At 37.5% G+C, this 24,941-nt stretch overlaps 1 protein-coding gene across 3 annotated transcripts in view; it reads left to right on the top strand.

Annotated features, from left to right (window-relative positions):
* ATP11A (ATPase phospholipid transporting 11A) overlaps positions 1 to 24,941 on the top strand; it is a 137,618-nt gene that overhangs the window by 69,526 nt on the left and 43,151 nt on the right. For all 3 annotated transcript variants that reach the window (XM_070751168.1, XM_070751169.1, XM_070751170.1), the window contains exons 6-12: positions 6,588 to 6,716; positions 7,497 to 7,600; positions 14,086 to 14,136; positions 16,840 to 16,904; positions 18,246 to 18,327; positions 19,547 to 19,697; positions 22,317 to 22,514. In XM_070751168.1, coding sequence (XP_070607269.1) covers positions 6,588 to 6,716; positions 7,497 to 7,600; positions 14,086 to 14,136; positions 16,840 to 16,904; positions 18,246 to 18,327; positions 19,547 to 19,697; positions 22,317 to 22,514 — 780 coding nt within the window. The remainder of the gene's footprint in view (positions 1 to 6,587; positions 6,717 to 7,496; positions 7,601 to 14,085; positions 14,137 to 16,839; positions 16,905 to 18,245; positions 18,328 to 19,546; positions 19,698 to 22,316; positions 22,515 to 24,941) is intronic.

The following is a 24,941-nucleotide window of genomic DNA, read 5'->3' as shown; positions in this document are numbered from 1 at the left end:
ATAAATAAATAAGACATAAATAAAAATAATCTAAAATTCAATAAAATTAAAATTGACATTTTGCTTTTTTAGTACCTAAATAAGAAGAAATTGTCACTAAATTCAATAGTTCTTCACCCTTTAATTATAGCTAATGCTTGAACATTTGTTCCTTTATGCAGACATTTACAATGTCTTGAAATGATTTTAATTGTCTTATAAGAAAGTTGCTCTTGGCACATCAGATTAAAATCACCATTTCCTTTTTAGAGTGTCAAATCTTTCTCAATGTGTAAGAGCCACAACCCCCGATTATACCTTGCAAAACAGCGTCATTTTAAAATCAGAGAATGTTATAGCATGGAAATATTTTATTTATTTATTTATTTATTTTATTTTATTTATTTTGTCTAATACATAAAGTAGCTTTAAGAGGATATAATTATGGTAAAATACATAAATAGAAGAATAGAAGGAAAGACATTAGGAATAATATAGAAGAAATAATCATTGGGAATAATAGAGTTCATATACATGGAGCAAGTAGAATTATAAGAGAGACAAATATATGATTTGTTAAGAAGTTAATTATGCTGTACCATATTATCATAGCACAACTTTCTGCCTGATGAATAACTTCTTATTTCCTTGCCTGTGGACCACTGATAGCCTTAATACTTTTAAAACTAAGAAAATTATTATGGGACGGTCTTCCCTAGACTATAGTTTATTTCAGCAGATATCTTTTTTCAAAAATGATACATACTGTACCAACACTAAAATGAAAACACATGAATAAATATATAGCAAATTTAATGGAATCATTCCTGAAAAAAGAGATGAATGAACACTTAAAAGCACACAACTTCATGGACCCAAAATAGCATGGCTTTACTGAGTGCGGATCATGTCAAACTAGTCTAACTGGTTTTTTAAAAACTGCCTCACCTTTTCGATGAAGGTGGTACTGTGGACATAACCTATCTGGATTTTAGAAAAGTATTTGATACAGTTCCACATAACAAACCCATAAAAATTTACAGCCTAGGACTTAACCATTGGGTGGTTCAGTGGATAGGAAGTTGGCTCAGGGATAAATCCCAGTGTGTGCTCATTAATGGGACACTGTTTTAACAGATGCAAATCACCAGTGGTGTACCACAAAGCACAGTCTAACTCCTGTTCTATTCAGTGTGTTTGTAAGTGATATAATAGAAGGAATGTCAGGTAAGGTTTTTGCTGATGGCATAAAGGTGTGTGATAGAGTTGCCATTCCTGGGGTATTCATAACATGAAAAAATATTTTTCAATTACTGAAAAATTGATTTAAAAAATGTGGAAACCACTGTTCAGTGTTTCTAAAGGTAATAGCCTTCTCTGTGGGGGCCCCGACCCTCTGGAATCAGCTCCCCCCTGAGATTAGGATTGCCCCCACCCTCCCTGCCTTTCGTAAACTCCTTAAGACCCACCTCTGCCGTCAGGCATGGGGGAACTAAAACATCTCCCCCTTGCCCATGTTGTTTTGCCATTTGACTGATTGACTGTGTGCCTGTTTTTATATATATTGGGACTGTTTTATGAATTTATTAATTTTAAATTGTAATTAGATTGGTGGGCATTGGATTTGTTATTATGTACTGTTTTTTTATTATTGTTGTGAGCCGCCCTGAATTTGTGGAGAGGGGCGGCATATAAATCCAATAAATCTAATCTAATCTAATATCATGCACTTAGGGAAAGAGAATCCTTTAGCAGAGCACAGTATTGAGTGTTCAGTGTTAGGCAGAACAGCAGAAGAAAAGGAGTAAGTTGTGCTTATAACAGATGACTGCAAAAGGAATAAACAGTGTAGCTAGGCAGCTGGGAAGGCAAACAACATTTTGGGATGCATCACTAGAGGGATCATCAATTGATAAAAAAAAGATCCTAATCCCATATGTAGAATTAGTCAGACTTCATTTGGAGAATACTGTGTCCAGTTCTGGAGATCTCATTTAAAAAAAGAAATTGATAAGATCGAGGAAGTCCAGAAACAGGCAACAAAATTTGTGCAAGATCTGAGGGACGAAACATGTCAGGACAGGCGTGAGAATTATTTTGGTCTGGGGAATTTTTCTTACAACAGGTTAGAGAAACTGAATATGTTCAGTCCAGGTGATCAAAGGGAAAAGGGTGACATGATTGAAATTATAAAATATATTATAGTTCTAGAAGGCAGTATTTTCAATATTAAGCAAAAATCAGAAACAAGGGGCGTAATCTCAAACTGACAGGAGGGAAATTTAAATGTAATGTTAGAAAGAGTAGCGAAAGCTTGCAACCAATTTCCAGCAGAGATACTGGGTCATCAGTAACTGAGTTTAAACATTCTTGGGATAAAGCACATGTCCATCATCTGACAAAGGTAAAAAAATAATAAAATAAAAATAAATAAATAATAAAAATAAATAAATAAACAGAGTAAGCAAAAATTCGAAAAACAGACTCAATAGATCACTAGGTCTTTTCTGCTGTCAGTTTTCTATGTTTCTGGGTTAAATCTAACTTTTTCTCCTTCCTCCTAATACATATGCCAACTGAGATTGACACTTGACACGAACGTAGTGACATATTTTTTTTCTTTTCTTCCATTCAATCCTGTCTCATTTTCAGAGACGCCCTGGACACGTCCCTGCAGTTTTCTGGCAGGGTTTTTCATTTGCCATTGCCTAGGGCTGAGAGAAAGCAACTAGCCTGAGATTACTCAGTTGGGCTTTGCATCTAAGTCGGACAAGATATTTTGGGTTCTGGCCTCCAGCCTTAATCACTACACCAAACTGGCTCTTTACACTACTATAGGGAGACTGAGTTCTGGTGCCACTTTAGGCAGAAACAGCAGCGAAATGCTCCCAGTTCACTCGCGCCTGTTGGTTGTTGGAGAACCAGTCATGAAGGGAGTGTGAGGCTCTGCCCACCTGTCTGGAGGCTGCCATTTGGTTTTTTTTACCCTCTGTGCTTGCGCAAAGTGTTCTGTGCATGCGCAGAGAGTAAAAAGAGCCCAAATGGCAGTGGGTGGGTGGGGGCTCACACTGTCTTTGTGACCAGCTCTCCAATGACCAAAAGGCACAAGCAAACCAGGAGCATTTCACCCCTGGACAGAAATACGGCTGGCTGAAGTTGGGCTGGTTCTCGACATTAGCAATTTTAAAGTGGGTGGACTGCAACTCCCAGAATTATGAATTGAGAAATGCTGGACTAAGTTTCAGCCCTAGGAAGAAGGACAGAGTAAATCACTTCTGAAAAACCTTACCAAGAAAATTGCAGGAACTTGTCCAGGCAGTCTGTAAGAACTGGACCTGATTGACCATTTCATTCAAACTCAGCTTGAATTCTAGACATGCTCTTATTTTTATTGACACAATAAGAAAAGTGTTTGTCACTGTCGCCTTATGATTTTTTTGTTAATCTTTAAGGTACTGTAAGTACCTTACAGTACTTACAGTACTGTAATATGAAAGTACAGTGGTACCTCTACTTAAGAGCTTAATTCGTTCCATGACCAGGTTCTTAAGTAGAAACGTTCTTAAGTAGAAGCAATTTTTCCCATAGGAATCAATGTAAAAGCAAATAATGTGTGCAAACCCATTAGGAAAGAAATAAAAGCTCAGAATTTGGGTGGGAGGAGGAAGAGGAGGAAGAGGAGGACAGTCGCTGCCAAAGGAAGAAGGTGAGGTGAGGGGGATCAAAAAAATCCAAAACTTTTAGGCTTAAAGAAAAAGAGGGACTCTGAGGCAGCGAGGAGGAGCACATGCCTTCCATACACCTGGCGTGAGGCTGCCTCCTATACACTGCCTGCTGCTGCTGCTACCTGCTTCCTCTTCCTTCCCATGCTGAAGGGCTCCCCTCTTCTCTCACTCACTTGCTTTGTAGCCAGTGCCTTTCCTTCACTGTGGTGACTCCTCAGCTGCCCAGAGCGAAGGGAGCATTTCTTTTCTCTGGGCGCTGGCAGAGGTTTATTCTCTATCCAAGCGCCCAGAGAAAGAAAAATGCTTCATTCGCTCTGGACTGCCAAAGCCTGCTTAAGCACCACTGAAAGGCTCCTCTGGCAGCTCAGAAAAGCCCGAGATGGCCGGGATTAAAGGGGGAAGGAATGGCAGGAAACTGGCCGGGCCTTCGTGCCGCACTCAAATTTCCTGGGAAATTTTTCCGGGCTCGGGTTCTTAAGTAGAAAATGGTTCTTAAGTAGAGGCAAAAAAATCTTGAACACCCGGTTCTTATCTAGAAAAGTTCTTAAGTAGAGGCGTTCTTAAGTAGAGGTACTGTACCCCTGTATTTAAAGCAGATCAAGGCATTGTTATTCTGTTAACAGCTAAGGATTTTTAATTGTGTGTCCAGGTAAGTGAGTACAGCATATGTGGAAATGACTTGCAAGAATTGCATTAAGTTTCTCACAATCATAAGCACAACATATTTGTATTAATCAAAGCAGTCTAGTTTTTTTTCCAGGCTTCTGTGTGTGGGAAGGGCAGGGAGGCTACCACTGCTTTAGCAATAACACTTTCATACTGCCCCATAGTGCTTTAGGGCACTTTCTGAGCAGTTTACAGTATCTGCATATTGTCCCCAACCATCTGGTTCCTCATTTTACCAACCTTGGAAGAATGGAAGGCTGAGTCAACCTTGAATTCAGGATTGAACTTTTTTCTGTGGATGGAGTTACCCTGCAATACTGCATCCTAACCACTGCACCCTCACAGCTCCTTTAAGCAGTTTAATAATTAAAGTTAATGCAGCTCTTAAAGGAACCAAACAGTTTTGTCGCAGGCTCATGAAGAAGCTAACAAAAAGAGGGAAAACTTTAGTGAATGGCAAAGGGATTTAATTTTGGAGTGGTCTTTTCATAAATTGCATTGTTTATAGTTTACAGGTTTTTTTTCTAGGTCAATAAGTACTTCTGCTTGGCTGGTGTGCCTTTTCCGTTCCTCTAGAGAGAGTTTTGCATATTGTTTTACTTCATTGGTGCATGAAAAATGACTGTAGGTGGCACAGAAATGGTTCCATTTACTTTCGTCATTTACTTTAAATAAAACTAAAAGCTATTTTTTATTATTTATTTATAGGAGTGCTATTAGAAAAATATTGGAAGTTTCGTTGCTGTTCTTTAAATATTTAAATATTTAATTTTCTTTTTAGAATTTCCCAAAATAAAATTTGTTCATAAATACATAAATGTATTTATTTATGAATAAATTTTATTTTATTTATGAACAAATCCATTTGTTCCCTGCTGATATATCAAAAGTACATACATAAATGTATTTATGTACTTTTGTCCAGGGAGCAAATGAATTTGATCCTTCATTTATATTAAGTTTGTTTGTCTTGGAGCTAACGTCTAAAAGTACAAATTTCAGTAATCCCTGAGAACTCCACTTGTGTTCAAGAGTGATACTCTGTTTCTGTTTATTACTACATTTCAGGAAGTACCATAAGTTTTAGCAATCACAGCCAACATAGCATGAAATCATTGAAATTGTAGCTTGGCGTACTTCAAGAAAGTCACGTAGATGGACACTTTCCAGCCAGCTATCTTGACCCCAATTAAAATGATGAAATTTGCATTGTGACATTAAGATATCACAATCATAAAACCTTTCCCACTAGTATTACAATGCAGCATGCCAGTATGTGAGGGGTAATGTTTGCATTGCAATGTCTCAACACATATTTTATGTCTTGTTACAACTGCAATTCTCCAATTTATCACCTGATATATAATATTGTAGCTGAGCAATACAGTAATGAGGAAATGATACTTCTATACAGAGATTTCATGAACAGGACAGAACTAAAATAAAGTTAATAGAGTTTGCAAATTGTTCAATTTATTATGAGTATTTTGGTGAATTTCTAATTTATTTTTCATTTGTTGTTATAGTCCTGCAGCTCTTGGATTGTTGATAGACCTAGATAGATATAACAAAGTATTGTAGGGTTATATCAGAAATTTTCAAATAAATCCTAAATCCTTATGTGCATATCATGCTTACACTACAATTCAGTATGGCAATAAAATCACAGAAAGAATCATGGTATAGTCACTGATATTATTTACATATTAGATTAAATCCAATCAAATTACATTATGTTGCAGCCTAGATTTAATCCACTTTGTGTTAACATGTCATACTAGGCCATGATCTGTTTTGACCATGATTTACTGAATAAGCTACTTTGATTAGCCTAATACTAATCTGCTAACATGGGATATAAACACCATTAAGATACAAGCAACAAAACTACATTATGACTTATTAGATTCTGTAGGTTGAGTGTACAGTACTAATAAACTACAATAAATTGATTTATGGATAACATTATGCAACTTTGTTGCATTTCTGTGTTGTGTTAGATATCACACTAAGCCTAAAAATAAACAAATCACATTTTGGTTTAACATGATGTTAACAGTGTATTCACTTTTTAAAAAAAGATTTATTTATTAGATTTTGCAAATTAAAACAAAAATATACATCGCAATAGTCTTTTTACAGATCTTTACAGTGTATTCACTTTTAAAGGGAGCAACTATAATCTTATTCTAACCATATTTTCTCCCTGGCCACTAGGTTGGAGACGTTGTGATGGTAAAAGAAGATGAAACATTCCCCTGTGATTTAATATTATTGTCAAGTAGTCGATCAGATGGTACATGTTTTGTTACAACAGCAAGTTTAGATGGTGAATCAAGTCATAAGGTAACAAGTTTAACTTATTGATAGTCTCTAGCTGAAGATCAGGCATTGGATGTTTCTCTTGTGTTACAGAACCTCAGTTTATGAATGAAAGTATCTATTGTTTCTGAAGGATTGAGTAAACTAAAATTACAATGTTACTTTTGTAGGTGAGTCATAAGACAAACCATTCTCTCCAAAGAGGCTTGCAATAGGCCACATGGCAGATGTAGTATCCTAGTAGAAACTGCTCACTATTTTTATGTGTGAACATTGCACACCTTAAAAGGACCAGGTGTGAGGATCATCCTACCTTTTATTACCTTATATCCTCTGAATAATTCCCCTTTTTAGTTGTGAGACTTTCTTCCAAGTAGAACAGTATAGATTTATGACATATGAGACCTTCTTCCAAATAGTTTGGTATAGATTTATGCAATTAACCTGTTCACATTTCAAAGAATGGGCGTCTCATAATTAAAAGATTACCCACTTTTTATTTAATACATGGCATATCAATATTTGAATCTGTTCAGAGAATTAGTTCTGCAACATTTTGAAAATATGAGCTTTTTGATACAGTTTATAACTTGCTAATTTAACATATTAGAGCCATGTAAAATGGTTTGGATTACTTACATTCTCAGAATTTATATCTGCATAGATAGCTGTTTAGTAGGCATTCGGAAATGCAGACTTTTGCTATGCTGTATTGTTGACCACAGATGGAAAGATGAGAAGAACTGTGTTTCATGTTCAAAGTTCCTGTTTCCAATTTCACTATCATTTCCTTTTTTATTCCAGACATATTATGCGGTCCAAGATACAAAGACTCTTCACAATGAACAAGATATTGATAAACTACATGCTACTATTGAATGTGAACAACCTCAGCCTGATCTTTATAAGTAAGAACATGTGATTTATAATACATGTTCACTATTACCAATGTCGTCTGGCGGGCCCCAGGGGAAGAGCCTTCTCTGTGGCGGCCCCGGCCCTCTGGAATCAACTCTCCCCAGAGATCAGAACTGCACCCATCCTCCTTGTTTTTTGTAAATTGCTTAAGACCCACGCCAGGCATGGGGGAATTGAGACATCTCCCCCCGGCTTATATAGTTTTATGTATGGTATGCTTGTGATGTATACTTTTTAAATTACGGGTTTTTAGATACTTTCTTTTAAATATTAGATTTGTTACATTGCACATTGTTATTATTATTGTTGTGAGCTGCCCCAAGTCTGCGGAGAGGGGCGGCATACAAATCTAATAAATAATAATAGTAATAATAGTAATAGTAATAGTAATAGTAATAATAATAATAATAATAATAATTATTACTATTATTATTATTATTATTATTATTATTATTATTATTATTATTATTATTATGTCAATACAATTCAGCAAACAAGATCATTATGCTGGATTTTGTATTTCATCACCAGTCGGGTGCTTCCCAAGCACCTACGACTGCGTGATGTAGCGGCAAATTATGTGTGCGGATCCCAGTAAAGTGTCCTTTTGCAATTGACAGATGGTATTATTATTATTGTTGTTGTTGTTGTTGTTGTTGTTGTTATTATTATTATTATTATTATTATTATTATTATTATTATTATTATTAAAGTACATGAAACTCCCAAGTATAGAAGTGCAGATTTTGAGAAGATATGTAGAACAATGAAGCCGTTCCTAATTCTTCTCTTCTCTTAGAGCAGTGATGGTGAACCTATGACACATGTGCCAGAGGTGGCATGCGAAGCCATATCTGAGGGCATGTGAGTCATTGCCCTATGTCAGCTCCAGTGTGCCAGCTGATTTTCAGACTTCTTTTTGGCTGTTTTCACTCTCCCCAGGCTTCAGGAAAGCTTCCTGAACCCTGGGGAGGGTGAAAAACAGCCCAACAGGCCAACTGGAAGTTCGGAAACAAACTTCCAGTTGACCCGTGGGGCCTTTTTTTGCTATCCCCAGGCTTCAGGGGTCCAGAGGCTTCAGTTAGGCACAGGGGCCAGCGCATGCGTATGGGGGGGAGGGTAATTATGGACATGCATAGGGGGACAGCATGGGGGTTGTGCACATGCATGGGAGGAAAGCATGGGTGCGGGCATGTGCATGCGCTAGCAGGCACACACACATCCTTTTGGCATGCAAACCAAAAATGGTTCACCATCACTGTCGTAGAGTGACCTCTGCCTCAGGTGGTCAAGATGAATCACAAAGCACTGACTGTCAGCCCTGAGAAAACTTGAAAGCCAATGGTTTGACCTTTATTTATGGTTGTTAGTGCTGAGGTATGGTAACGCCACATTTTTTTTCAACCATTGGTATTATATTTCAACTAAGGGTTCCTTTGTTGAATTATGTGTTGATTGTTTTCTGCATAGTTCTTTGAGATCAGCTAAGAGTTTAGGATTACTCTAGTTTCTGTCAACTCTTCTTTCATCCTTTATTGAGATGTTCCAGTTGGGATGGTAACTCAGGGGGGGAAACAGTTTACAAGTTATTTTTTTAAAGAATTTTTTTTGAAAATATATACATTTTAAAAGATAGTACATAGTCTTTAGCATCTGATTCATACTTATTTACATTAACCTTGTATTGTACATTGTCTTAAATAGGACAAACATCTTACACAGACAGCAATAGAGACAGAGAGAAACTATAAGAAAGAGAAAGAAGAAATATAGAAACATATGACAATACACACACACACACATACACACACTGTCTATTTTGACAGCCATTTCTTATATCTCATATGTTATTTTACAATGCTTGGAACTAATGGTTTTATTCAGCTTCATGTGAAGCCTTTTTGCTTTGTATATATATTCTTATATTTAGTTTCAACAATAGCCATTTCATATTTTTGCAGTTATTTAACAAAATGCCTCTGTATACTCTGTTTATACTCTGGCTTCTCTTCAGATCGTATAAATCTTTCGCCTTTTACATATCATTTGATTTCTAACCATTTATTCCCAACTTGTAATACAGCGTTCCCTCGATTTTCACGGGGGATGCGTTCCAAGACTGCCCGCGAAAGTCGAATTTCCGCGAAGTAGAGATGCGGAAGTAAATACACTATTTTTGGCTATGAACAGTATCCCAAGCCTTCCCTTAACACTTTAAACCCCTAAATTACAATTTCCCATTCCTTTAGCAACCATTTAGATTATTACTCACCATGTTTATTTATTAAAGTTTATTTTTTAAAATGATTTTTAAACGCAGACGAACGTTTGGCAATGACATATGACGTCATCGGGTGGGAAAAATCATGGTATAGGAGAAAAAACTGTGAAGTATTTTTTAATTAATATTTTTGAAAAACCGTGGTATAGACGTTTCGCGAAGTTCGAACCCGCGAAAATCGAGGGAACACTGTATTGGCCTAGAATCAGGGGTACATGTCCTCTATATCAGTGGTCCCCAACGTTTTTTCCACCAGGGACCAGTTTCAGCATGACAATTTTTCTATGGCCCGGTGGGGGCGGAAAGGGGTGTGGTTGGGGGCGGGATTAAGCATGGGGTGCTGGTCCTCCCCGCCCCTCTTTCCCGCCATCGCCCTGTGGCCGGCAGAACCTGCCTCCCAAGCCCTCTTGCCCAGCGGGGGCTAAGCGCTGGAGACAGGGGGTCAGGCTGGCCCTCCTGCTTCCCCCCAGCCAAAAACGCAAAAGCGCCCCGCGGCAGAAGCCAAAAGAGGCTTGAGTCTCTCGGTCCTTCCTGCCCCTCTGTCCATTGTCCTGTGGCCGGCAGAACCTGCCTCCCGAGGCCTCTTGCCCGGTGGGAGGCGAAGCGCTGGAGGGAGGGGGGGGCGGCATGAGGGCCGGCAGCTGCTGACTCCACGGACCGGTGCAACATGCCCCGCGGCCCGGTACTGGTCCGCGGCCCGGTGGTTGGGGACCCCTGCTCTATATATTCTAACTCATTGATGATACATTTTGATCATTTAAATATTCATTTGAGCATCCTGCTGGAGAGGGGGAATGATGGCATGGACAAGTGGTGGGTTCTACCGGTGTGGTCCAGAGAGCCACATCGGTAGGAACCCACTGTTGATGCAGAAGTTCTGGCTTTTTGCTGTCCAAGTTTAACATGTAATCAAATAAATAAGAAAATAAGATCTACTTCAAATCAAGCTCAATTCCTGCTGAGTTAGATAAGCATATTCATGCAGTTCTCTTGGTGTGATGCAGAAGTTATTTCATTTTTCTGGGATTTCTGTTTTTTAAAAATGTCTTGGTCTTGAACTTCTCAAATAGACTCCCATCCAGGGAAACCATGGCCAACTCCACTTAACTTTTTAGATCAGCCAAGGTCAATTAGCTCCTGCTGTCAAACTGGATATTCAAATAATCATTGTTAAAGAAAAAGCAGAATCTTTGCCTATATGAAGGCAAGGAGAGATCTATCAAAATAACTAAAGCAAAAGAACTGGATTGAGTAGAAAATGAGACTTGTAGCCAGCAGCTTCTGCAAGAAAAAGCCAAAATCAACACAATGTCAGATGTGATATTACAATCTAAGACTTGTCCTTTTGTCCAAAAGATATGAAGCATGGATTTCCCTGCTGTGCCCACTTTCTTATCATTTTTAATCCTTTCCTGCTACTAGCACATTTATTGCAAACCCTTTAAATTTCAGGCAGTTTGTGGGTATACCGTAATGAAAGATTTGGGGGCAGGGGAGACACATCCTAAAAGGAAGCTGGAAAAAAAAGGACTAAAGGAAAATGTGAATCAGTCATAGGAAACTGATGGGAAGCAGAAGTGAAACTAAGGCAGGAGTCCCCAAACTTGGCAACTTTAAGACTTGTAGACTTCAACTCCCAGTTTCCGGTCACAATTGAAAGTGTTGGTTATGACCTATAAAGCCCTTCATGGCACCGGACCAGATTATCTCCGGGATCGCCTTCTGCTGCACGAATCCCAGTGACCCACAGAGTGGGTCTTCTCCGGGTCCCGTCAACTAAACAATGCTGCTTGGCGGGAACCAGGGGAAGAGCCTTCTCTGTGGCGGCCTCGGCCCTCTGGAACCAACTCCCCCCAGAGATTAGAATTGCCCCCACCATCCTTGCCTTTCATAAGCTACTTAAAACCCACCTCTGCCGCCAGGCATGGGGGAATTGAGATACCCTTTCCCCCTAGGCCTTTACAATTTTATGCATCGTATATCTGTATGTCTGTTTGGTTTTTATTATAATGGGTTTTTAATTGTTTTTAGTATTGGATTATTATTATATGCTGTCTTATTATTGCTGTTAGCCGCCCCGAGTCTCCAGAGAGGGGCGGCATACAAATCCAATAGATAGATAGATAGATAGATAGATAGATAGATAGATAGATAGATAGATAGATAGATAGATAGATAGATAGATAGAATTCTGCTGGGATAACATAACAGCATAACAGCCAGCATAGATTTCTGGGAGTTGAAGTCCACAAGTCTTAAAATTGCCAAGTTTGAAGATCTCTGAACTAAGAAATTTAAATGGACTGTAAAAAGGGAAGTATATTTTCTTTCCTCATTCCTTTCTTGCAGTACTAGTTCTCTTAAGTCAGATTCTACTATCTAACATTACGCATTGTTAGCATAAATGTAACAGCATAGCTGAAGAGGGTGAAACTGCAGAAGCTTATCGTGTTTGAAAAGAGGCCCCATGCTGTAATCCATAGTTTCAGCATTCAGTTTTTTTAAAAAGTTGATTTTTAACTAGGAAGACAGGCTAAACCAGATTTGGAAGACATATATCCATATGGAAAGGAACTTGTACATTGCTAATTGCTTCATTGAAAATGTGTTTATAATGTTTATATAGCTGTCCATTTCACAGATTGTGACTCCGAAATGGCATACAGTCTGAAAGATCATTTTAAAAAAAATCATGCACAACTAATAATTTAAAAATATATATAATTCAGCAGCAGGTGAAAAATACACATGGAATGAAAAAATAGGAATACAGTATTCTAAACAGACAAAAATTAACCACTTCCAATAAATCTATAACTTACTGTAGTAAAGAAGAGAAAGAAAACTTTTTTAAAAATTAAAGTGTTTTGTGGGGGATTGGGCTTCAGTTAGAGGAATTGCTAATGATACAAGCTTTGGTAAGAAACAGGAGAAGTGCCATGGCTTTGGCTGGCAATATAGGTAGTCCTTGACTTACAACACTTCATTTAGTGACCATTTGAAGTGACAACGGCCCTGAAAAAAAGTGATATGACCATTTTTCACCCTTATTAAGCATTCCCCGTGGTCACATTCAATTCAATTCAATTCAATTTATTAGATTTGTATGTCGCCCCACTCCGAAGACTTGGGGCGGCTCACAACAACAATAAAAACAGTATAACAATGGAACAAATCTAATAATAAAATTACATTAAAAAACCCCAACAATTTAAAAACACATACATACCAAACATAAAGTATAAGAAAGCCTGGGGGAGATGTCTTAATTCCCCCATGCCTGGCGATATAGGTGGGTCTTGAGTAACTTGCGAAAGACAAGGAGGGTGGAGGCTGTTCTAATCTCCGGGGGGAGTTGATTCCAGAGGGCCGGGGCTGCCACAGAGAAGGCTCTTCCCCTGGGCCCCGCCAAATGACATTGTTTGGTCGACGGGACCCGGAGAAGGCCAACTCTGTGGGACCTTATCGGCCGCTGGGATTCGTGCGGTAGAAGGCAGTTCCGGAGGTATTCTGGTCCAATGCCATGAAGGGCTTTAAAGGTCATTACCAACACTTTGAATTGTGACCGGAAACCGATCGGCAGCCAGTGCAGGCCACAGAGTGTTGTAGAAATGTGGGCGAATCTAGGAAGCCCCACGATAGCTCTCACAGCTGCATTCTGCACGATCTGAAGTTTCTGAACACTTTTCAAAGGTAGCCCCATGTAGAGAGCATTGCAGTAGTCGAACCTCGAGGTGATAAGGGCATGAGCGACTGTGAGCAGTGACTCCTGATCCAGATAGGGCCGCAACTGGTGCACCAGGCACATGAATTACATTTAGATGCTTGACAACTGGTTCATATTTATGATGGCTGCAATATCACAGATGGCCACATGATCATCTTTTGTGATCTTCTGATAAGCAAAGTTATTCCAGATTGGCTTAACAACTGTGTTACTAATGCAGTGATTCACTTAACAAAAATCATAAAATGGGACAAAATTCACTTAACAAATTTCTCATTTATCAACATACATTTTGGGCTCAAATGTGGTTATAAGTCCAGGACTACCTGTACTCAGGATGGAGATAACAATGGAAACTATTTGCATGCCCATATGTTTAATTATTGGCATTCACATCTCTGCTTCCTCCCAGCCATACTGATGCTCAGCTTTTCCTTAACTTGGGATTTCTTTTGTTTTGCTTTCAGATTTGTTGGCCGGATAAATATTTACCATGAGAGTAATGAGCCAATTGCAAGGTAAGACTTCAAATAAAAATTTGCCCACGTTGCCCACGTAATTCACCTCTTAGTATTAACAAATGGGAATGGGATAACATTTCATCCAGCCTGTGTGTTCTGTCGGGCTCTCTGGTAGACTCCTCCCAAAAATTCACAGGTACAAATTTCACACACACACGTTTGAAAATTCAAAACAATGTTCTTTATAATGAAAATTCACTTAAACTAAGCCCTCTTTTGGTATAGCAAAGAGCCCTCGTCTCCAACCAAACTGGTAATTTGTACAAGTCCCTTATCAGTTCTGTGATACTTAGCTTGCAGCTGTGAGGCAATTCACAGTCCTTCTTTTTTCACAAAGTGAAACACACTTTGCCCTGGCTTAGTTTCAAAGCGGGGGAAAATCAGCACACAAAGGTCAAAGTCAGCAAAGCAGTCACGAAACACAACAATCAGATAATCCTCCACAATGGCCAAACCCACAGGCTGCTATTTATAGCAGCCTCACTAATCACCACAGCCCCACCCAACCACAGGTGGCCTCATTTTCTTTGATAATAATCTCTCAGTTGTTGTTGCCTATGCATCGCTCTCCGCATGCGTGGCTGTATCATTAACTCTTATTAACTGAATCCAAGGAAGAGCTAGATAATTGATCTCCTTCTGAGCTGTCTGGCACACTCTCCTCCTCTCTGTCACTCATGTCTTCTTGGTCAGAGGAGCCTTCATTAGCAGATTCCACCGGGGGCAAAACAGGCCTGTAGCATGTGGATGTCTCCCCCACATCCACAGTCCTTGGGGCAGGAGCTGGGCCAGAGCTAACCACAACACTGTGCATTCAAAGAAATACATAAACCTCTATCCAAAGATAGGTTCTCTAGCGTTAAATGCTATGGGCATCATGTCACTGGGTATTCGATTGCAGCTGGGCAGCTCAGTGTTATATGGCTGGAGGCCAGATGAGCTGTTAGCTAGCTGTAGCCAAGCTACATTTCCTTAATCTTTGTAATTTCTGGATGAATATAGCCCAAAGGGAGAGGGAAACCAGGAATCCCTTTGCTCAGAGCTCTCTTTGTATTCATTGTGTTTGCTGCAAAAAGAATAAACTGTGGGGTTGTTCCTAATATGGAAGGAGTCTGGATGTGACACAACTTCACATTACACTTGACATTTTCCTTCACAGTTCTTGTTTGGGCCTATTTGGCCTGATAATAGATCAATCCTGTTAACAAATCTTGCAATACATTGACATATCTCTGTCAATGAGCAAAAAAGGCAGATTATGACTCATTGTAATCCCTTCTAACAAAACTCCTTCTTTAAAATTATTATTATTATTATTATTATTATTATTATTATTATTATTATTAATATTATTAATTAGATTTGTATGCTGCCCCTCTCTGCAGACTTATGCTGTTCATCATTTTGATACTTTAGGTTTAATTTCAGAGGGAGTATAAATAATTTTTACTCTGTCATTTTTTTCCATTTATTTTAGCATGTTTTAATTGTATTCAGATTTTGGAACTACATGTAAGATCCAGTGTTTTTGAAGCATATATTTACTTGTTTTCTATCTTTGATCATGCAAGAATGAATCATGCAGATATTATTTAGTAATATGCGTGTGCATGTTTATGAAATTAAATAAAGAGAACATAAAGGAGTCTGATTTACAATCCCAATTGATCCCAGAATTCCCATTTTACAACCCTTCTTGCTACAACTGTTATGTGAAACACTGGGCTTATTAAGTTAATCATATGATTGTAAAGGGAAACTGGTTACCCATTGACTTTGCTTCCCAAAATGTTACAAAAGACAATCACAACATCCCAAGATATTGCAACCATCATAAATCCATAATGGTTGCCAAATGTCTGAAAGTTGATCACATGATCGTGGGAGTGCTACAGGTAGAAGTAATTGTAAAAAAACAGTCATAAGTCACATTTTTTAGCTCTGTTGCAGCTTTGAATGGTCATTAAATGGCTGTAAGTTAAGGACTACCTATACCACGTACAATTAAAGTTCTCCAATATTTAGCCACAAACAGCTATCTAGTTTTTTTATTCACATAACTACTCAAGACTCATTTATATCGCCAGGCATGGGGGAGTTGAGATAGCTCTTCCCCCTAGGCCATTACAAGTTATGCATGGTATGTTTGTGTGTATGTTTGGTTTTATAATAGGGGTTTTTAGTTGTTTTTTATTATTGGATTGTACATGTTGTGTTTATTATTGTTGTTAGCCACCCCGAGTCTACGGAGAGGGGCGGCATACAAATCCAATAAATTATTATTATTATTATTATTATTATTATTATTATTATTATTATTATTATCTTGTATGATATGATATATAGCACAGTGTAATTAAAATGAAAATTTCCAATTAAATCCAATAATTCCAACTCCAACTCATTAATAAGCAGCATTGATCTCTATAGCAGTTTGTAAAATACATGTAGGGTAGCTTTAATGTTTTCTGAATGTATTCTAATTCTCAGTTTGTATTTCAGGAATATTTGTTCAAGAACATTTAAAGGTTTGCCTAGTGTGTTTTTGTTAGGAGTAGCATTATTTTTATGTATTAAACATATATTTATGAATTGTCATAATCAAAATTATATTTCCTTGTTTGTTCAGCATTTCATTTCATCCTGAAAGTGCTTGGCTTCTTCCCTTGATAAAACCAATTAATATTTTTTACTTTGCAGGTCACTGGGATCAGAAAATGTGCTTCTTAGAGGAGCAACATTAAAGAACACAGAGAAAATCTATGGTAAACTTTGCCTATTGAGACACTGACTAAAAGCAACATTTGTTTAATGTAGTATCTCTTGTTCAAAAGCAAAGTGAAAGAGACCAACAAACAGATCTATTTTGAGTTGAAAGCAAGGTTGTCAATACAAAATCCTAAATTATTCAATGGTCTGGGTGGTGAGAAGAGAGGGTTCTGGTTTTTGTCAATTTCCATTTGCTACTTTTTGCAATGTTTATGAAGTATTTTCTTGTGTGATATCTGCAAGAATGGATCACATAATGATAAAGTGACATTATGAAACCCCTTGGTTTCGGTCATGACCTCTGATTGCTCCCAACTGTCTAGGTACAGAGACTATTGTTGTTCTTTGCTGGGCTCCATTGTCTGTTTGATTTTTATTGTTAAATTGTTATGAACTGCTACAGAGTTCTAGGTTATAGTTTCATCTTATTTTCAAGATACAAGCATAGTAAGGTCCCACAGAGTTGGCCTTCTCCGGGTCCCATCGACCAAACAATGTTGTTTGGCGGGCCCCAGGGGAAGAGCCTTCTCTGTGGCGGCCCCGGACCTCTGGAACCAACTCCCCCCAGAGATTAGAATGGCCCCCACCCTCCTTGTCTTTTGCAAATGACTTAAGACCCACCTTTGTCGCCAGGCATGGGGGAGTTAAGTTATCCTTTCCCCCTAGGCTACTACAAGTTATGCATGGTATGTTTGTGTGTATGTTTGGTTTTTTATAATAAGGGTTTTTTAGTTGTTTTTATTAATTGGATTGTTCATGTTGTGTTACCACTGTTGTTAGCCGCCCCGAGTCTGCGGAGAGGGGCGGCATACAAGTCCAATAAATAATAATAATAATAATAGTAGGCATCCTTAGAAAATAGAAATTGTGAACATTGTTCCTTCTGCCCAAAGAAATGGCCAAGAATGACAGCATGGTAGTATGTATGTTGTCTACACATATGTTTGTAGAATTTGGCCTTGTTATTTACAGTAGGTCTTTTGTGAGAATGAGAATGCCTGTGCCATCACAAAATATCAGATATGTCTGTTGGCCCCAAAAGGCTGGAATTCCTTTGATTGACAGATTAGATTTGGCTCTCTAGTATTATCACTAAGCAGAATAAAGGCAATTTTGTTTTTCTAATCCTAAAAGATAAACTGCTTTTCACCCTTCTAGTAAAAGTTGGATGGTATTTTTCAGTGTAGCAATAATAAATTAGAATAATACAACCACCCCTTTTGGATTCAATATCTATTATTAAATGCCATTATGTAATTTATTATTCTAATCCACAATGATAATCGTATCTTCTTCATCATCCTATGTTTTTTATTCCTGCTTTTTTTCCCTTTCAGGCGTTGCAATATATACTGGCATGGAAACAAAAATGGCATTGAATTACCAGTCAAAATCACAGAAACGATCAGCTGTAGAAAAGTAAAGTGTTATCTATCTGTGTGTGTATTATGGATGAAATGATTAGAAAATAAAAGTATCTGACGAGTAGGGAGAAAATATAATAATTTGTCTACATTTTATTGTGAATAATTGCTTGCATAATGAAGGGATTTGAGGCATTTGTGTTGCTAAATATTTTTTTAAAGTTTATTATTAGAAATTTAAATTTTTAGTTTTAAAAGTTTTTAGTTTGTTACAGTTCTAAACTTTCTAGTTTTGCCAGGTTTTTGATGCCATTTTTTCCTTTATCCCATGCCACTCAAAGTTGTTGAGAGTCAAATGACAAATACATTTAAGAAATTATTATATTGATATTTTGGTGCACATATTCACATACACACAAACACAGACACACACACACAGACATATCATAATATTTTATTCTTAGTTGCAGGCAAGTTATATATTACCTGAAAAAAATAGCACAGTTCTTTTTTATAGTCTTTCAAGGCATTTGTAAATTTATTTTGATTATACTCATACCTCATCTATTTCTGTCAAAATTTAGTTGTATCTCTCTCTCTCACACACACACACACACACACACACACAAAAGGCTACACAAGGCCTGTGAGATTAGGATCGTTGGATAAAAAGAGCTATAAATCTCTATAGTTTGTCTTAAATGCTTCCTAACACATCTCAAAATGAAAAAGGAATTGAATCAGTGCTATTTATAGGAGTTACATAAACTTGCTTGTTTGTTTTAATCTGTGTTACATTGAGGCTTTGGTGTTTGTATGTATGTATACACATGATAGATAGATGATTAGATAGATAGATAGATAGACAGACAGACAGACAGACAGACAGACAGACAGACAGACAGACGGATGGATGATAGAGTATATGTCTATATCCATTTCCATATCCATTCACCTGCCCACCCACCTGCCCATCAACTCTTTTATCATATATCAGTACAACGTATTGTTTCTTGTATATGAATGTAGACATACTGTATTTTCTTTCATCACATATCAAATTATATCATTGAGAGACTATGTTTTGTTGCACTACTGAGTTAAAATAATATAAAATCATTTTAGATTAAACTTTAATTCTGACTTGTCTGCAAAAATGGCACATGTAATATACAGAAAAAGCTTAGATTAATTGAAAATATAAAGTGAATAATTATGTTGTACAATGACTATATTTAATTAACTATAACCATATTTTCTTTCATCTGTTTCAGATCAATGAATGCTTTTCTGATTGTATACCTTTGTATTCTAATTAGTAAATCGCTAATAAATACCATCCTGAAATATGTTTGGCAGCTTGAGCAATATCATGATGAACCTTGGTATAATAAGAAAACAGAATCCGAAAGGAAAAGAAATGTGGTATGTATACCAATTTATTTATACTGAGATAAAATAATGTATTTAACTTTTTGATGATTTCTGCCCTTGCTTATCCTGAATAAGTAGACTGCTTTCAACACAGCTCTTGGCTTTATCTTGTAAACCAATGTTTCCCAATTTTAAGAATGCTGGCTGGGAAATTCTGGGGGTGTTAAAGTCCAGATGTCTTAAAGTTGCCAAGGTTGAGAAACACTGATGTTGGGAAACTGTTGGAAGAATTTTTGCATATTTGTGTGGCCTTCTGCAAATGTCACACTACCCTACTCTGGGACAGCTATTGGTCTCTTCAACTGGCCAATGGGACAATCCTAAAAATAGTAACCTTCTGGCATTCTCCCTTCACTTTTCCTGATGCCCTCTATGATGAACATAATACTTTTAAGCATTAGGATTATCAGAAAGACCATAAGAATTTCTGTTATTTATCATGCAAGGGTAATTCACGAACAAATTAGCCCAATGTTTGGATGGAAAGAATTCCTGCATTTGTCAAACAATATTATACATTCATGGCTCTCCAATTATCACCACAGCATAATGATTTTTTTTAAAAGCACCATTTCTAGTTAGATTCAATTTAATGCTAACAAAGGTGTCAGCTCTGTGAGGCAGTCCAAGCATGAAGCTCTATCTTATTAGAGTTTGTTGCAAAAATCAAAGCCAGAAGCACACACAAATGACTAATTCAGCTGCTATAAACATAGTCACAGATATATTTACAGTACCATAAGCAGAGTTTTTCTAGCAGTTACAGACAGCAGAGAACAGTTAGTTTCATTTCAGTAGAGTTCAGAGTGAGAGAGATCAGAGTAGAGAGTGCAGACTAAGCCATGCCCAGCCTTAAACCCAGCCTTAAGCTTAAGGTATTCAGTTTCGATTCTCTGCATAGACTCAGAAGTGGTTAGCTCCCATTGGCTGACTTAGTTGCTATGCCTATTCATTGGCGAATCTTGTTAGGATGGTTCTCCCAGTTTATGAATATTCTAACATAGCTTTGTGTTTAGTATGATGACGTTCGTCCTATATGGGCATCAAATGTTCTGCCACATTTTGGGTAGACATGTGGGAACCATTGTCACAGCGTTTGCAGCTCTGGCTTTGCGGAGTGCTCGCTTCTCTTCTGCTATGAATATTCTTCCGGTCTCAGATATCTGGCAGCCTTGGTGGGTTAATATAATCCACCAAGTTTAATATAAATTAATATAAGTTTAATATAAATTGGTGTTCAATGTAAGGTTACATTAACAGAATCTTGCAAGCCTAAAAGTTACATTTCTCTCTCTCCTGACCTTTATTGTATAAAAAGTTAGGAAGCCCCTTATAAGGTATTTGCCATGTCCCCATTGGTCTCAGCTATCTTTTATCTGACTGTTGCCTAATTTGTAGTTATTTCTCTTGTTTCAAGGTCATTCTTACCATACCATTACATAAGGTGATGATGTACAACTAACACAAACATCAACTAAAACAATTAGCACAGCTTGAAATGAAGTAAGGTGGTTCTGATTTTTAGAAACACTTGCACAAATAGAATCAAAGTAATGAGTGGAATATTTGTTCAAGAATTAAAGTATGGTTTTTACATATGCATAAACCTGGATAGGACAAAAGGTACAAACTTGTAGATTTCTTTGTATGGATGAGGAAGATGTTACTTTAAAATAGCATGGACCTACAGTAGTTCATGTATTTCAACCTTATCGACAAATCACACAAGTGTTGGCATTTCAATGAACAATCCATAAACATGGATTGGAAATCAAGGATGTTTTCTCACCTACATAATAGTGAATTTTAAACATGGCAAATTGAGAAGTATTTTTGCAACTGAAAACAAATAAACGGAGGGAAAAATGTGTAAAGGGCGCCATTTCACCTGTTGTAGACCAATAAATATGTTTATTTGGGGTAGCCTATTAACCCATATCTTGGCCTCTTAGCAGTATTGACTAATTTATGCTCTTACATATGGTGGAAGGTCTTAAGCATAAAACGTATCAGGAAAGACTTAATGAACTCAATCTGTATAGTCTGGAGGACAGAAGGAAAAGGGGGGACATGATCGAAACATTTAAATATATTAAAGGGTTAAATAAGGTCCAGGAGGGAAGTGTTTTTAATAGGAAAGTGAACACAAGGACAAGGGGACACAATCTGAAGTTAGTTGGGGGAATGATCAAAGGCAACATGAGAAAATATTATTTTACTGAAAGAGTAGTAGATCCTTGGAACAAACTTCCAGCAGACGTGGTTGGTAAATCCACAGTAACTGAATTTAAACATGCCTGGGATAAACATATATCCATCCTAAGATAAAATACAGAAAATAGTATAAGGGCAGACTAGATGGACCATGAGGTCTTTTTCTGCCGTCAGACTTCTATGTTTCTATGTTTCTACATATTAGTTATAGAAATCAGAACGTATTTTCTCTTACTAAAAAGCAATAATAACATGTCCAAGAGCACGATTATATACAAGTTTTCAAAGAAATAAATCCAACTGTAACCGCTTCTCTCAAGTTAATATAAATAACATTGTGATCCAGTATAAACTAACTTATATTGATATTTTTTTATTTTTGTCTTGTCTTGGCAGTTTATCACAGCATTTACAGATTTTCTTTCTTTCATGGTCCTTTTCAACTACATCATTCCTGTTTCTATGTATGTCACGGTAGAAATGCAGAAATTTTTTGGTTCTTATTTTCTCACTTGGGATGAAGAAATGTTTGATGAAGAAACAGGTGAAGGACCTCTCGTGAATACCTCCGATCTTAATGAAGAGTTAGGGCAGGTAACTGTCATGCAGAATCAACTATAAAAATATCACAGCTGTCTTTGATGTAAAGACAACTGCACACATTGATATTTCAGTTTTCCTGGAATTATTTTTATTGTTATAATGCATAATCATTTGTCTGATTTAGATGGTGATCAGAATTTCTCATAAATCACAGTTGACTTTAGATTTTTGGTAAAAAAAAGAAACAACAACCTGCGGTGTATTGATCAGTAGCTGCACTAGGAAAAGGAAAAAGCTATGACTAAATACAAGATGCATCTTTTTTTCCCACTCACAACACTTAAATGCCATTTGGCAAAAGGTCAGAAAGTATATGACTTAATCATGTCTCTCAACAACTCCAGTCAAAATGCCCAACGGCAAAAGTTCTTGGAGAACCACAGATCATAATTTTATTTATTCATTCATCCATCCATCCATCCATCCATCCATCCATTCATTCATTCATTCTTATGTACAAACTATACCTGATTGATTGTAGTATATTGTATTATCAGGGGGAAAACACTATCAGTGCTTTCTTGGAAAGCTTAGATTATTATTTAAACAATAGTGCAAAAATCATGCAGCACTCTGCTAATAGTCCTAAAGGTGCTTTTTCAAAAGACAAGTGGCCTTTCTTTGTTTTTCCTTGAAAATAATAATAATAATTATTATTATTATTATTATTATTATTATTTATTAGATTTGTATGCTGCCCCTCTCCGAAGACTCGGGGCGGCTCACAACAATAATACAAGGCAATATAACAGTACAACAAATCTAATATTAAAAGAAAAAGATATATAAATATGTTTTGCTTCTCATCCAAGTGAAACATCTTAAAGGAAAAACAAAGAAAACCCAGTTGCCTTTTGAAAAAGCACCTTATGAGACAACCTGTGGGATCGCCTTCTGTCGCATGAATCCCAGCGACCAGTCAAGTCCCACAAAGCCAGCCTTCTCCAGGTCCCATCAACTAGACAATGTCGCTTTGCGGGGCCTAGGGGAAGAGCCTTCTCTGTGGGGGCTCTGGCCCTCTAGAATCAGCTCCCCCTGGAGATTTGTACTGCCCCACCCTCCTCGTCTTCTGCAAAAGTCTTAACACTCATTTATGCCACCAGGCTCGGGGCAATTAGACTCTAGCCCCCTGGCTGATGAATGTTACGTGTGGTTGTTGTTTGAGTGGGTATGACTGGTTTTTATTAATAATATTGGGTTTTATAGACTTAGTACATTTAGTTTTTAAAATTAATTGGATTTAGATTAATTAATTAATCTAAAAAAATTAATTGGATTTAGATGATTACATTGTATTGTTCTTCTTTTTGATGGGTTGTAAGCCCCCCTGAGTCCTCGGAGAGGGGCGGCATATAAATCCAAATAAACAAACATACTATGACCTGGACATGACTGAGAATCTCCATAGACATATTATGCTGACATATAGGTAGCCCTTGACTTACAACAACATCTGAGCTCAGAATTTCCATTCTTGGGCAAGAGAGTTGTTAAGATCATGCAGAATGCGGCTGCGAGAGCCATCGTGGGGCTTCCTAGATTCTCCCACATTTCTGCAACACTCCACGGCCTACACTGGCTGCCGAACAGTTTCTGGTCACAATTCAAAGTGTTGTAATGACCTTTCAAGCCCTACATGGCATTGGGCCAGAATACATCCGGAACCTCTTTCTACCGCACGAATCCCAGCAGCCGATAAAGTCCCACAGTTGGCCTTCTCCGGGTCCTGTCGACCAAACAATGTCGTTTGGCGGGCCCCAGGGGAAGAGCCTTCTCTGTGGCAGCCCCGGTCCTCTGGAATCAACTCCCCCCAGAGATTAGAATGGCCCCCACCCTCCTTGTTTTTTGCAAATTACTCAGGACCCACCATTGTCACCAGGCATGGGGGAGTTAGGATATTCCTTCCCCTAGGCCATTACAAGTTATGTATGGTATGTTTGTGTGTATGTTTGATTTTTATAATAAGGGTTTTTAGTTGTTTTATTAAATTGGATTGTTACATGTTGTTTTTTTATCATTGTTGTTAGCCGCCCCGAGTCTGCGGAGAGGGGCGGCATACAAATCTAATAATAATAATAATAATAATAATAATAATAATAATAATAATAATAATAGAGTTTTGCTCCATTTTATGACCTTTTTGCCACCGTTGTTAAGTGAATCACTGTAGTGGTTAACTCAGTCATGAATTTGTTAAGTGAACCTGGCTTGCCCCATTGACTTCATTTGTCAGAAACTGGCTGGGAAAGTTACAAATGGTGATCATTAACCCCGGGACAGTGCAATTGTCATAAATGTACAATTTTTGATCACATGACTTTGAGGATACTGCAGTGGTCGAAAGTTTGAAAACCCAGTCATAAGTCACTTTTTTCAGTGCCATTGTAACTTTGAATAGTCACTAAATGAATGGTCATA

Source organism: Erythrolamprus reginae, chromosome 4, assembly GCF_031021105.1.
Source record: "Erythrolamprus reginae isolate rEryReg1 chromosome 4, rEryReg1.hap1, whole genome shotgun sequence".
In the NCBI taxonomy this organism is placed as follows: Eukaryota; Metazoa; Chordata; class Lepidosauria; order Squamata; family Dipsadidae; genus Erythrolamprus; species Erythrolamprus reginae.
This window is presented reverse-complemented; position numbering and strand designations above follow the sequence as displayed.